Raw genomic sequence first — 15,405 nt, forward strand, 5'->3', positions numbered from 1 at the left:
TTACAACAATAGTATCTTGAAAACAACCAATCTGTCTATTATAAAGAAGGCGTTCTCCCAGTATGTAAAATGGCCGATTTCACCAAAGGTTAAAGAAACTCACTTCAAAATCTCTCACAATTTTTACCCAGTGGCTGAATTTTTGCACAAAAGATTTAAATTTGATTCAACCTGTTGTGCCTTTTGTGAATGTCCAGAAGAATCCCTTAATCATCTCTTTTTTTCCTGTCCTTTTTCTTTTAAACTATGGAGAGACATTAAAAACTGGTTGTCCCTTAAAATTGAAGACATCCCAGAGATAACCATCACCCACATATTATGCTATGTTGATGGCCTTGATAGTCAAATATCTGACATGGTAAATATTGTCTTCTTGCTTGTTAAATATCATATACACTGCTGTAAATGGAGAGGTTCTACACCTTGTTTTGATTTTTTTCTTAACCAATTTAAATTGTATTACACCTCATTGAAACATTTGAAATCTATTTCTGCAAAACATGTAACTGCCAGTATCTCTACTTTTCTTTTGTTTTAAAATCTTGCTCTATTGTTATTCATTTGCCTTACTGTTTATGTGCTTGTCTTTAGTCTTAGCCCCTTGTTTTTTGTTTATTTTTTCTACCTATGTTGCAATGTTCGTGTACCTCAACGAGTCTTTGTATACTGTTTGTTTAATAAAAACAATAAAATTAAAATAAAAAAAAACAAAAAAAACAAATGAAGGGATAAGAGGATCCGTCATGGGATATGTTCCTCGTCGGAATACAATGCAATTGCACCAATTGCGCCACGTCCGCTCAACCACAAATCTCATTGGTTGATGCTGCAACGCGGCAGGACTTGCTTTAATGTGATTGGTTTGCGCCTTTGTGCACGGATTTCAAATAAGAAGCCGCAACTGGCGGATTTTTCAGATGTAGAGGATTTTAACTTTGTCAAGCGGCTTTTCTGTCGGGAAGATAGCGGCGCGGAGAGAGCTGAAAGAAGAGGAACGAGAGGCATTCGACGCTATTTTAGGAGAATAACTCAAGGTATGAGTCTTTGTTAATTATCTTTCAGGTTAAAGTCGGGCCTTTTTGTATTTTTATTGAGGCAGTTTTATGTTTTGTGTTAGCAAGACAGAGTATGATTAGCTGGGCTGCGCTACTGGTTTACAGGTTTGTGCACAACTTAAGAGGAAATAATCAAAATGTTAGAGAAAGCTTCACGGGACTTTACTTTAGTATAATTTGAGTTTAACTTGCATTCTAGTTCTAGGCTACTTTGCACGGAGTTTGTATTATAAGAGTAACACACATTCTCATGAGGGGAATTCATAAAAGCATAATTAATAAATCCACTAACCTATGCATAAAGGGAGATTTAGCCTATTTTTCAAGTTGATATTAAACCCTGTGTAGCTGTGGGGGATACAAACTTAGCGTAAAGATGACGTAGGAAAACTTTCCGCCAAATCCGCATCGCGCCAAAATCAACTATTTTGCTTAAAGACGTGTACAGTTAGTTTATATGATTGATGTACCTTAATATTTACTCTAGCATGTACTGTGTGTCCTGCTGATGTGTTTGTGAGAGTTTAGACTTCTTCTAAAGGAGCAATGCTACTTGATGAGCGTCAGTCACGTCCACAAGTCAAACACGATCCCCGACACGTCTCCTCTTTCTGTGTCTCTGCAGAGATCACCACACTGCTCAGTCGGAGCACACGTTGTTTGTTCAAGTGCCATGAAATGTCCCACGATCAAGTCTGCTAAAGGGAAGACGATGGAGAAGAGCACATTAGCAGAAGCAGCAGGACCTGCTGCAGAGTCTAAAGTACTCTACGTCAAAGATTCCCCCAAAAAAGAGCCAGTCCCTGTTAAATCTCAGGATCGGCCAGCTGGACTGACGACTGTCTTCTTCTCCACCAGTGCAGTTCACAACAAAGAGAACAACACCGGCAGAGAGCAAGATGGGGCCCTGGAAGAATACTTTGAGGACAGCGGTTATTTATCTTTGCAGAATAGTCATATTGATCACCATGGAGATGAAGAAGAGGACCATATTGCTGAGACACGCCAGTGGAAAAGGCTTTCCTCAAGTAATTCCCCCTCAAAATGCCAGCAAAGGACTAGAATCAGCTTTTCAGGGTCTCTGGCAGTTTCCACACCTGTGGATCATCATGGAAGGAGCACAGCAACTCTGTCGTCCACCCCCAACCTGCCCATTTTAAGATTCCAGCAGGCTGTTTGTGAGGAGCTCACAAAGGGCTACAAGAAGAATAAGAGGTAATATTTTAATTCAGTTCCAACGTTCTATACACCATTCTGATTATTTTTGCGATTATCACACACTGGTCTGTGTTTCAGAAAGAATTCCTTGTCATTTCTGTTTAGTGATGGTTGAATGCTGTGTTTTGCAGGTATGACTTTAGCGTCATCTCAAAGATAGCAGAGAAGTATCCTTTGGATCGTGTGATCGGAGGACAAATCGGCCTGGAGAACGTCGACGTGTTCACATCTCTGCTTTCCAGGGACATGAAATGCATCCTGACAGACATTCTGGCTCTGCTGGGAGACTTGGACCTCATAAGGTAAGATTAATTCTTCCTCAGGACAAAAAAAAAAGAGGTAGACTATCTTCATTAAAAATATATATATATATTCTTGGTATATTGTGACATATCGTTTAGGATTACATTCACATGTCCATGTTTTTCTCCATTATAGCTGTAAGAATGTGAGCAAGACGTGGAAGAAAATCATATGTGAGGATTCGGCTGCTGCGAGGAGATGTCGGCAAGCTGAGCAGGCTCTCAGGGTGAGAAAACTGACACAACCAACCAAATGATATAGAAACCTGTAGCTGTGCATATTGTACTTTTCCTCTCATATCTACAAACTAAAATGCATTTGTGATAGATTGGCCCATAACAGAAACAAGGAAGGCACAAAAAACATTTGTTTTAAATGTTCAAAACACAATTGATAAGATTTTCCTGAGTGCCGGTGTAAATCCTGCTGTTCTGTTAATGCTAAAGAGGTTTGTTAGAGAACATTTGTGAACAGCAAGGATTAGACCAATGAAAGTAGCACAGGCCAGTGTTGAAGGTATAGAGAAATTTAAAGCAGTTAGGTTATAAAATAACATCTTTAGCATTGAACATCATTGTCAGAAAATTGGAGAAATATGGCACAATTACAAAGAAGCCTGACAAGTAAACAGCCAAGAGACTTCTAGTAACTCAGGTGCAGTTGAAGTGATCTAGAGTTTGCTAAAAGGGCAACTATTGAGAAAAAACTGTAGTGGCAACTAAAGCCTAGTTTAAATAAAAAAAACTCCAACATAAACTAAAACAAACTCTTGTCTCAAGTCTTGGGACTTGTCCACTAGGTTACCTCATGAAACTAAGCCAATGCATGTTGATACATCTGTGGTGTAACAGGAGTGTGTTGACCAGCCCCATCCCTCTGGTCGTTTCACAGAATACACATTGGTGGGAGCTAAATGCAAGGCAAGAGTAGGGCTGGGCATTATGGTAAAGTAAAACAGCTGTAAAACAAGATGTCGGGTCCTGAGTGGGCTCTGACCTATGAAAAAATCAAGGTGTGCATTGGTAAAAATAAAAGTCAGATTTCAATCCCCCCCCAAATATAATTCTTCATATCAAGTTATTACCCAGCTCTACTTTTGAGAAACACTATTGGGAGACTCCAAAACCTGATTTGTCATCTAATCTGGGCTAGACTTATTTCGCAAACTAGAATGAGCCAAAGTTTCTCAATGGATGTGTAAACTGCAAACTAGTGGAACCACACTTTCAGAAACTTGCAGCTCTGATTGGCGTGAAGGGATGCCACACTGCTCAGACCTTTGTGTACGAAAATATAGATTTTTCTTCTCAAAATGATGATGTACGATATATACAATAAATGGTTGTAACGTCACAAGGTCAAAGAAATATGCTATTCTTCAGTTTCAAGCATACCTGCTAGATTTGTGTTTTTCATGCTAACCAGTGTAACTTTTGACGTTTTAGGAGTCGAGAAGCTCTCAGAGAAATCCTGCTAGCGGTCTGACCAGAGACGTTGGTGCATCCAGGGTGGTGCTATCCTGCATGCAGGCTGTGGCCTCCAGACGCACCGCTTCCTGCCAGAAGAGCAGCACGCCCTCACCGAGCACACGCTTCAACGAATATGTGCAAGTAAGTCTTAGTTTCATGCAAACCCACTAGCTAGTGATTGAAATCCTTGAAGAATGCTTGACTTGGGTGTTTAAGGTTTGGAAAGTGCTTGATATTCAAACTGCAGGTTTGTAAGAACGTCCCGAAATTTGATTGAAAGCGTACATTTAGAAAAGTTACAGTTGGAACTTGATATTTTCATGCACCTAATAAACAGACATACAATTTTTTTCCCTCAGTGTCTAAAGTTAAATCAGATGGAGCTTTTAATTTTTCTTTTAGTTAGAATCACCAAAATTATTTCTATTTGCTAAATGCCAGAAAACCTCGCAAACATTTTTAAGATTTTTACTTTCTTTGTATGTTGTGTTTTAATCATTTAATTTGAGCAGGAAGGTCATGTACTTTTAAAAGAATTTGTTTAGATTGTTTCAATATAATGAATATTTATTATTCCTAATGGCTCAATGACTTATTGATCTGGGATGTTGTACATGAAACTTTACTGAAATTGGGGGATTCTTTTTTGTTTTGTTTTTAATTTGTGTTTTGTTCTTGGATCAATTGGATGTAAAATGTGTGTCTGTGAGAGGCATTCCAAAACAAATTTTGCTATATTTTAGTTTACTTTGTCCCTCCTGTAGAATGTATAATACAATCCAAGACATTAATGTATGAATTAAAACTGTCCTTTTAGTTCTTTTGTATTGTTTTTCTCTCCAAAGTTTGGTGCTGGAAATGCCAGAATTTTACTGTAGGGGAGGAAAAGTGGACAAACCCTCTTCCAGAAATTTTGTCGAGTTCACCAACCCTGATCTTTGTCTCGTTTGCAGGCAGCCAGCACTCTGAAGCAGCACGAGTCTCTGCGCTCCTGCAGGCGCTGCGGGTCTCCTGCCACCCACTTGGCCGAGGCCCAGAGGGCCACATGCTCTCGGTCCAGCTGCCTCTTTGACTTCTGCACTAGCTGCCAGGAGCCCTTCCACGGCTCCATCCCCTGCCGGACAGTCAAGCCCCATGTCCACTTCGCTTCCTCCAAAGAAACCGCCATCATCCCCGGCAGCGCTCGCAGCAAGAGAAACGTCAAGCGCTTGTGATAAAGGTTCATTCCAACCTGTTCTTTTTTTTTTTTTAAAGAGACTCAACGTCAATCTTGAGATTAATGACTGTAGCATTGTGACTCCGATCACATGAACTAAGTGAGCACTTGAAGCACAGCTGGGGCAATCTACTGGAAACCTGCTGCTTGTGAGCAGCCACTTTTATTGTATATATATATTATTTTTTTTCTCAAAGAAAGCAATGGAGAATGTTGAGCTTTAAACTGTATGTTTTTATAGTGTTTTAAAACAGAATAAATGTGACACATTTTCAGGTTTTTTTAGAAGCATTTTAAAATAAATGTTTATTGTAGTAGGTCTTGTTCAGATTCTCTGCAGCTTTATAATCTATTTGTAAATACATTTTCCCATAAAATTTCTTGTGTTGTGGTTTTCCTTCCTTCTCCAAAGCTTCAAAAACCACAAAAGGTATTTCTACTTGATTCCAACTTAATCACTTGAAATTGCTGAATTTTAACAGCCAGTGTTGACAGTTGCAGGTGCCGGTTCTTCAATATGGCAAACATAAATATGAGCTGTAGCAAGAGATTAGAGTTAAAATAAGACGGGCTTTAAAACTTTACAGCTAATATTTATTTTTATAAAAAATTTTTTTAAAAGCTTCAATAAACTGACAAGAATAACTGTCGCCCTCTTTCTAATTAGTTTTTCATTTTGACAGTGAACACATTTGGGAAGTCTTTCCTAAGAATAATTGGAGCTTATTGCACAAGAGGGCAGTATTGTTTTCTTCTTAAATTTAAATTCACTGATCCATTTAGTCACAAGTTGTTTTTTTTATCTACAATATTGTCACCTACCTAATATAATGTCCATAGTCATTTTTTTGATAAGTGTTTTTGGCAATGTTAACCTTTTTTTGCCAGATTTCTTGGGGGGGGGGGGGGGACAGGCACAATATGACAAGCCATTTGAGAAAAGTGATATACAGATCAGGTTCCATTCTATGCAGCTGTGCAAAAAAATACATTGGTTGTACATAAAATTAGCAAAGATTTCCAATAACACATTCTAAACACAGTATCGTCGTTCTTTGTGTCTGGCATGTATTGTATAAGAAAAGGTTTCTCTCTTTTTTTGGTCACAAATCACTTCAGATAATCAAATTACAAATAGTTACCCAAACGAACTTGGCCTTGCCTCCTTTTAATTCATGAATTAACTGTATTGTATTTTCTTTTTAGGGGTTAAAGTCAGTTTGGTACACGTACGTATGTCCGCCTTCTGTCTGATGTGTAAAATAAAATCATTTAACTCGAGCCTTTAGGACAACACGAAGTAGGCTGAAAGTTCTCAAAAAGCGACACCTCGTTCGCTAATTTAAACAAATTTTGATCAGAAGCAAAATCACTGATATTTGTCCATCTAGAAAATGACAATACAAAAGAGGACGGCATACCGCGGGTGAAACAAAGGGGTGGCAGTATGATGCTCTGGGATTGCTTGCATCTTCAACCAAAAAGCCAAAGAGAAGAATTTTCAGCCATCAGTTTGTGAAATGATGGCAACAAGTTACTAATTATACAAAACACAGAAAAATCCACATCTAATTGGTTTGAAATATCAAAAGGAAGGTTTTTGTTTTTGTTTTTCTATTACATAAATCAGGCTGTTCAATATGGCTGAATTTAAGCAATCCTGCGTAGTGAATTGTTTAACAGCAGATTAGTTGACACACCCTTGTTTCTCTGGCACTAAAACCCATCAGAAGGCAGGACATTAACCTTTCCGCTCCCCTCCCTATTATCTCTCACATTACATCAGGAGAACACAATACGTCAACCAGCATTTCCTACTGTAAGCTTGGAGAAGAACTGGTCGGCAAGACGTGCGATGGACGAGTTATCTTCTTCTAGTCTGAGGTGGAAATGCCCTCGAAACCAAAGTCACAAGTCGTTTAAATATTCTCCCCCCCCCAGCGGGTTTGTACGGAGGAAAAGATCTGACCTAGCATCTAAATGGATGTATTGTTCCCGCTTTTAGGTAGACCTTAAAATCAGCTTTTAAACTATCCACTTCTTTATCTTTTTCAATTACATTCATACATGAAGCATGAGGGCCAGTTCTTCCAGTTCCTACTGACTCATCCAGTCAGACCTTCTCAGGCTGGGAGGCTCTCTGTGGAGCTTTCTTGCACTGCATTTAAAAAAGTCATCTAAATTTGAGGAGTAGCACATTTAAATATTGGTCAATGACCCCTGAGTCCAGAAAAAAACCTCCATTACACTTGTCAGTGAGAATTATTCCTGATTAAATCTGATTTGTTTAATCTGATATTTATTCTTCAATTGAATATATTTGCTTAGAATGTCAGATTTTTAAAAAAAAATGCAATATTTCATTTTGTGGTCAGTGGATAATTACTTTGTTCTTATTGTACTTGTACTAAGTCATTTCTTTCCATTTTTCTCTATTTTTTTCATCTCTACTATGTACCAGGACTCTGTGCCTTTAAAAAAGTTTCAATTGAACTGAACTGAAATTGAAATTATGTCCACTTGCCTTTTATTTTGTGATTCCATTACACGTAGACACACAGAATTTTGAATGATAGAATGATAAAATATGAAAGCACATGTAGAGCCGGTCAAACCTTCAGGATCTCCCTGTGATGAATCAGAGATATCAATTTCCTTCCAATAATTGCAAAGCAGACATTTATTGAATGCACTTTGCTACTTTATTGCCTTTCTTATTCAGCTTGGATGAGTTAAAAAAAAAATAAATCTTGTGACTTTTGTGTGATAAAATCTCAGGTAATCTCCTCCTCTGAGCTGCAGCTCTGGAAAAGCACCTGCTTAAAACAATCAGTCTACGCTTTGAAAAATTCCTCCCAGGATATCAGCAATTTCCCCTCAAACAGGTTGGGCTGAATCCGCTGTCTCCTCCTCTTCCCCCATCACTCAGATGAGTTATGAATCTACAAATAGCATCACTGACACCAGACGCTTACCCCTGACATTTGCAAGATGACCCATTTGTCTCCCATCTCTGCCACTCGGAGCAGAGTTGCTTCTATTGGGCTCACAAACGCGCTCAGCAGTCAGCTCTCATTATCTTCTTCTTCTGTCTTTATTAATGTGCCGGTGTCACAGCTCACTTTATCTTTAACGGTTCCAAACTCGGGGTTAATCGGAGGATGAGCCGTAATCATTTCAGATCTCGTAGCTTGAAGTAACGTTAAACCAAATTGAGCTGTTGAATCAATGCAAATAAACAATGCAATCAACATTTTTTTGTAAAAAAAAAAAGGTAAAGCAATTTTTTAGGTCAAGTATCCTTAAAACATGAACACAGTTTTAGCTAACGTTGGAAAGTTGGGTTAATATGCTGTATGACTGAGGTTACTTTGCTATATTTTTGGAGAAAAGTGTCATATTAACCTAAGCGAAGGCCTTAGGTTCACATTATATTTCTTTTTTAAATATAAAGAGCACAAGTCTTTTGTGCTTAAGACTTGATTACTATGATTGAATCGTCACAAGATCATTTTAAAAACAGGCAAGAGGTTTAGCTTTAAAACTTTACTTGGTTTCTTTTATGTAGTCATGAAGGAAATGTTCATGACTATAACTTCAAGAATCAACATAACCAGTCTGGAAGTGAAGAAGAACCTAAATGTCAACGAGTCTTTAAGTAGTTTATAAGGAGAAAAATCAGCTATAAATTTCCAGAGCACCCCCTACTGTCCAGGAAGCTGCAACTGCAAAGGACAGTGAGGGGAGAACTCCTTTGTTTTCTGTTTTGCTCTAAATAAGATGTGACAAACTACAAATAGGACATTTTTCTTGCCGACTAATTGTTGCCATGTTGAGAGATTCCTACCCGAGCTGTGGCTCTCTACAGATTTTCCAGAGGTACCATGACAGTCTCTGATTAATGCTCTCATTACGTGTCCAAGTTGTGTATCGTGAGATATTGAAAAATAACAACTGATCAAAAAGGAACCTGGTGTTTTCTTTTTTTTTTTTTTTTGGATAGAAAGTCTGAAAGAGGGGCCACAGGTGAGTTAATATAACAAAGGCCAAGGCAGCCGCTTTTCTCTCAACAAGAAAATTTCATGATGATGGTGTTCGAGGGACATTGTTGTAAAGCATCTGAGCCGGTGTCAGGGCCGTGGTGATTAATCTGTACTCTGGCCTTTCGCTCCCTCTGCGACTCGGGATCATTTGTCGGGCAAATTTATTGATCGGAGGCACACATTCCTGACACAATCAGACCTGCTGCTTGTGGAAGTCATTAGAGCAGCCTCGCACAGGTGTGTCTGTGACTGTGTGTTGTCTGATAATGAACTTGCCTGTAACAAAAACCCTCTGACAGCCTGTCCATTTAGAAACGAAAACCAGAGATAAGATATGTCGATAATTTGTTGCCTCTGTGCATTTATTTACTCAATATTTCTTCTTCTCTCGTCCTGACATTCAGCATTTAAGCTTTTATATCTGTTCACCACTTTTGAAGTTTAACAGTTTTTTCTGCTCTTAGCTCATTTCACCCTCAGGACTGAGGAAGTAAAAGGGGGTTGGTATACAACAAGGCAACACGCACGACATGTGAGACGTGTTTTTATTTTTATTTTTTTCCCCCCGTTTTCGACTTGATGATTTTGATGTGCAGTGACTTCTACAGGTCAATTGGCTGGATGTTGCCAAAGCGGAACTGTAAAGGCCCAGAAATGAGGCTGTCACTCGAGCGCCTGCAGCGAAACATGAATGGAGGAGGAAATGATTCAAGAGCGGAGCAAAACAAACAAGCCCAGCTCTCCAAAGTTTACTCTACTACACTACTGAAATTCCAGATTCCTTACATTTAAAATAAGATAAATAATTTTCCACCGTTTTAATTTGACAAATATCCTCTTGAATTCAACTGAAAACACATCTGTCAAAAAATAAACAAAAACCCTACAATAATCTGAATGGATAATTATGCAAATAGCTAATATTTTTGATGAAGTGCACTATTATTTAGTTTCAGCATTCCATCTTTAGACCTAACATCAGTTATGAAGAAACTCAGGACTCTGACATACAGTTCAGGTGCCCCGGTTTGATTTTTGTTTGCTCTTTTGCGTCCTTTGGCTAAAGCCTCATTCAGACTTTGCTCTTGGGCACACCAGCCTTTCACAACTCACCATTGATGGGATGATTACTCTTCCTTTTGAACTACGTCTACCCCAAATCTATTTTTATTGAGAATCTCTCAAAAGATGATAAAACGATGTTAAACGAGTCCCAGCGAAAAAGCATTAATGCGTCTTTATTTACATTTCATCAGAAATGTAGAAATGATTTCTAACCTTCATAGTAATGACAGAGGAAATGTTCTTGATATTGTAGCAATCTAATGATTCTAATGACCACTGACCAGCTTTTTACCTTTTATTTATTGACTTTTAGATTATAATTTAGTGGAAGATGATGATGCAGCCAACCGCAATTTTCATTGTCTTGTGTGCAGACAACAGGAAGGCCGTTTTCTACTGCGGGTGTTATGAAACAATGTGTCTACTTGGTAAACGTTTCAACTTCTCCTCCAAGACTTTTAGGTTGAGAAGGTGTTTGTGTTAAAACAAGAATTTAATTCTTTCATCCCTCTGTAGCTAGATTAGCAACAGCTAAGTTAGCTGTTGCTAAACTTAGCAACAGCGAGGCCCCTTAGCTAGTTCAGCAAGAACTAATTTAGCTAAACTAAACTAGCCAAACTTGCTAGCAAGCTCAGCTTCCAAACACTTAGATAGCTGTTGCTAATGAATGCAACACCTTAGCTTTTATTTTCAGCAGATTAAAGTTAGTCAGTTTTTCAGTGTAATTATTTTCCTTCACTGAATAACATTCTTTTAATTTGTTTATAAGTTTATTCCACCTCATCTAGAGGTTCTCATTCTGCTAACGATGCTAAAGAGTGTTTTACCAGAGTGAAATCAAGCTACAGTTAAAGCTCATGAAGGCGATTTAATTGGACTTCTGTCCTGATCCCTGTCGTGTTTCAGCAGATGGCGCAAGATACGTCACTCTGCTGTTAGTGACTGCGTGACCCTTTTAGCCTGTTAGTATTTGGCTTTTTCGAGTTTGACTAAAATGTGGCAGGCGAGCAAGTTAGTTCCACATGAGTTCATGCGCTCTCTGCACATTTCAGCAACGCACGATGCCTTATTTACGTTGCTTGGCTCTGTAAAAGCTAAGCATTGAACCACAAAACGAATGTTGAAGAAAAATGTTTGTGAATTTTTATAAGGGCCTAAATGTCCGCGTGACTCATTGCACAAACTTTCCTTTCCTTTGCAGACAGTGAGCTAAGGAAGGGTGAGCATCGTCTCTCATCAAAGGCTTTGAATATACTGCTGTGTTTTGGTGTTACCCACTAATGAGCTTCTCTTTATTTGTGGATTTGAAGATTCAAGTATGTGTTTTGCAGAATTATTGATTTAGCTCTGAAAAGAGACAACACACACACTCTCTCTCTCTTTCACACGCACACACCCACATACTCAGTGCTTGGTATTAAAAGGCAGCTGTCCTTTTCTCTCTTCTATTTTTGCTCTGTTAGGTCCATTAAGATCAGCAATATGATGATATTTAATGAGTGAAGCCTCTCCACAAAGCAGCCGGTAATCATGAAGGTACAGCACAACGACACGGACTGTAAATGTGCAGGCTTGTTGATGTTATATTGCAGACATAAATAACATGATCTGTGTCACGAATTTGTGCAAAAATAGTACGTTTTTGCAGTCAAATTTGTCTCATTTTCCTCAGTTTTTGTGTTTTTCTCTCGCAAAGTACTAAAATGTAACCTGTGTGTCCAATTTCAAAACGCTTTAAAATTAAATTACATACATACGAAACAAAAAGCGTAAAAAAAAACTTTTTAAAACTTAGTTTGCCTTTTCTAGCTGCTTGGTAAATCAAAACATGTGGCTGCAGTCGTCTGATTAAAGTTTCATATGCTGCCTTTCCAAAAAAGTTTTATTAGAGCGTAGGAAACATTCCACGGTCCCTTTTCATGTACTGGACTATATTGCTAATATTTGCTGACCAGCCTTCATTATATTAATGCATAATAGGATTAATATATTAAACCAAAGCTAGATAATTCTATGTAGAACAAAGACTTTTGAAAACGCAATGAAAATTGAGACAGGTCTCAAAACTAAACAAATGAGAAACCTGCATGTTATTTGAAATGTGAACCAAATTATTCTACATTGATCACAGCTTCTTTAATGCAATTCTGATATGGGAACATTATTGGGGAGTGACTGGAGGGCGCTCAATAAACACAAAGCCAAGTTGATAATGAACAAAATGTGAAAAAAGTATTGAAATGAGCCAAAGTTTCTCCTGTTAACTTTCCTTTTCTCTGTTCAAGTCGCCCAGTGGATAACAACGCAATAGCAGCATAGCTAGAAAACAAAAGTAATTGGTTTTGATCCGAGTTTGGGTTATAGACCAATAACCCTAATTACACACACACACACACGCACGCACACACACACACACACACGCACGCACGCACACACACACACACACACACACACACACGCACACACACACACACACACACACACACACACACACACATACACAAAAGCTCGCACAAAAAGCAGTTTCTGGAAAAAGATAAATAAATAAAGATAAATAGGGGTGGTCTAAAGGGTCAAAATTCCTGCTGCTTCTCCCTTAAGCAGTTGGTGTCAAATTGGGTGCGCAGACTTGATTTCATAAGTGCCCCTTATGTAAACCTGTCTGGCTATTAAATAAATGTACGTTACATAAACCAAGTGTCAAATCTAAAAAAGAAAGAAAGAAGGAGACAGTTTTTTCAGTGTTAAACGGAGTGAAGCAGACATCTACAGGAGTGCCACAGACGTAGAGTTTTGCCACACAGAGTTCGCCTTTTCTGTCTTCGCCTGAAACAACGCAGTTGTGGAAAAACTCACGGTCTGCTGCGACTCATGACAACAAGCTCTTATACAGCGACACCTTTTAACGTCACCGGCCTCCTTGCATGTTTTCTGATGTCGCGTCACATCAGAAAACGAAGAAGAAGAAACGGCGAAGGCCAGCCAGAGAAGAAACGAAGGCGTGTAGAAAAATGGTCCGACTGATTTCAAACGCTGTGACGACTTAATCACAAGATGTGCTGTTTTATTAGGTTTTTTTTCTTAACGAAGAGAAACACTGCATCTGGACTTGCTTGTGGTGTAGTAAGAAAGGTTCATTTCATAATTAACTTTTCTTTTTGGAGATAAAGTTTTTTTTTTGCGTCTTCACTTTCTTGATAAATAGAATACAGAAGGTATTTTTCTGCAATTATTTATTTTATTTTTTTAAAGGGGAAAGTAAAATAAAAAAAAGTATTTTAGGTTGGGAATGTCTGTTTTTATTTTTTATTTTTTTTTGAAGAATATAAGTTATTTAAGGAATATTTCAAGGTATATAAAGGGTGTGGCCTCAAATAGTCTTGTCAAAAAAAGACAGATATTAAGTCTAGCATTGAGCATCACTCAAGCTGGACTGTTGGGCCCAGAAGTGACAGTGCCTTGCAAAAATACTCATTTTCACATTTTGACACATTTAAACCCGAATCTCTTTGTATTTTACTGGATTTAATGAACATTTGTGCACTTGTAATCAGTCCCCTGTCCATAAATCCACTGAAATTGAGTAAATAAAGTGTCTGTATTTTTACTTTGAGCACGAGTTTAGTTGTTCTGTGAAAGCTGTGAAGAACATTAACAAACAAAACAAGCTGCTTCACAACAAACAACCAAGGAACACAGCAGTCAGGTCGGCGGTAGGGTGGGGTGGAGGGCGTAAAAAGTTGTGGAGGAGTTTTATATCAGGGGCACAACATTCCAACCTTTGACCATTTCACACGTCAGCGTTCAGTCCATCCGCTGCGACAATGGAAAGAGGACAGTAAAAAGCACAACTGGACCAAAATGGGGAAACAGACAGCGAGGGACAGCACAACCGTACACCTTCCAAGACACGCATGGCTCTCCACCCTATTTGACTGGTCCCGCAAGGAGAGAGAGAGGTCCATTGGTTGTGAGCTTCATGAAGCCGGTCTGAGAGAGCTATTTAAAAAAAAAAAAGGTCATACTGTTTCCAGTCAGATAATGTAGGGGACGCAGCAAACATGTAGGGCCTCTGATGGGGCCTAAATTCAAACGTGTTCACCTACATGTCAAAGTTTTGTACGCGTCCTTTTGTTCCATCTGGTAATTGTCCCATAACACCCATACACTGCTTTAACCTTTCCCTCGAAGCAAGAAAGTGTGGAGACTTTGTGGCTAATTAGAAGTGTAGTATAATCGGGCTCTGTTTGTAGAACTTCCTGCCTGTCTGCTCTCCGTTTCAAAGGCAAAGACCAGAAAACGAGAAAATGTTTCCAACCAGAGCAGGAGGCGAGAAACTGAAACATGGTCACCTTTTGTTTTGCGGTTTTCTTCGGCAGGCGGTTAGCTGTCTCTGTCCATGGTGCTGAAGTGAACCCGTTCTCCCTGCTGCTTTACACACGCCAGTTACTTTTGTATTTCTTTTCAGACTTATTCTTCCTTTCAGAGTTTATGCAAGTGATCAGCTGCTTGGTCTTTTACATGCCCCTCAGTTAAGCCAATTAAATACAGGGTTGGATGAGATGATTTTTATATGACAGACTCTTTTATTATTATATTCTTTTTACTTTTTAAAGCAAAATCATGTGTTCAATTGTAACTTAATGTTTGGTAATTATTGTTATATTTACCATTGTTGCTTCATTTACATTATAGATGCATATTTACATCAAATCACAAGTACTGCTGATGAAATCAGTCTGTTGGCAAACTTTGATGCTTTGATGCATCAGTTTTCAATAAAGAAAGTGACAAATTGCCAGTGGACTGGATGTTAGTCAACAGACTGCAGAGAGGAGAAATAAAATATAATTGTACATGTCTATACCAAAGTGATGTCGTCCTCTGAGTGACATCACGGAAAAAGGTCAGGACAGATGACCTTTGGGTCATGATAATCTGTTCTTGTTAGAAACCCCCCGCCCCCCACAAAATGTCAATAAATGAAAATGAGAAAATTGTTGCCATAAAACAGTCACAACCAGACAAAACGACTC

At 38.6% G+C, this 15,405-nt stretch overlaps 1 protein-coding gene across 1 annotated transcript; it reads left to right on the forward strand.

The window, feature by feature from the left end:
* Positions 1-926: 926 nt before the first annotated feature.
* Positions 927-5,631, forward strand: fbxo5 (F-box protein 5). The gene is made up of 6 exons (XM_005807862.2): positions 927-1,034; positions 1,681-2,270; positions 2,405-2,575; positions 2,712-2,802; positions 4,022-4,186; positions 4,999-5,631. The coding sequence occupies exons 2-6, from the start codon at positions 1,729-1,731 to the stop codon at positions 5,257-5,259; spliced, it is 1,230 nt and encodes a 409-aa protein (XP_005807919.1). The 5' UTR covers positions 927-1,034; positions 1,681-1,728; the 3' UTR covers positions 5,260-5,631.
* The last annotated feature ends 9,774 nt before the right edge of the window (positions 5,632-15,405 follow it).

The sequence above is a fragment of the Xiphophorus maculatus genome, chromosome 22, assembly GCF_002775205.1.
Source record: "Xiphophorus maculatus strain JP 163 A chromosome 22, X_maculatus-5.0-male, whole genome shotgun sequence".
Taxonomy (NCBI): Eukaryota; Metazoa; Chordata; class Actinopteri; order Cyprinodontiformes; family Poeciliidae; genus Xiphophorus; species Xiphophorus maculatus.

What these genes read in the sequence shown, in the direction of transcription:
- fbxo5 (XM_005807862.2), top strand. Translation starts at nt 1,729, where the DNA reads ATGAAATGTCCCACGATCAAGTCTGCTAAAGGGAAGACGATGGAGAAG. An exon ending in GGCTACAAGAAGAATAAGAG is followed by an intron (nt 2,271 to 2,404) that starts GTAATATTTTAA and finishes TGTGTTTTGCAG; the next exon opens with GTATGACTTTAGCGTCATCT. An exon ending in AAGCTGAGCAGGCTCTCAGG is followed by an intron (nt 2,803 to 4,021) that starts GTGAGAAAACTG and finishes TTGACGTTTTAG; the next exon opens with GAGTCGAGAAGCTCTCAGAG.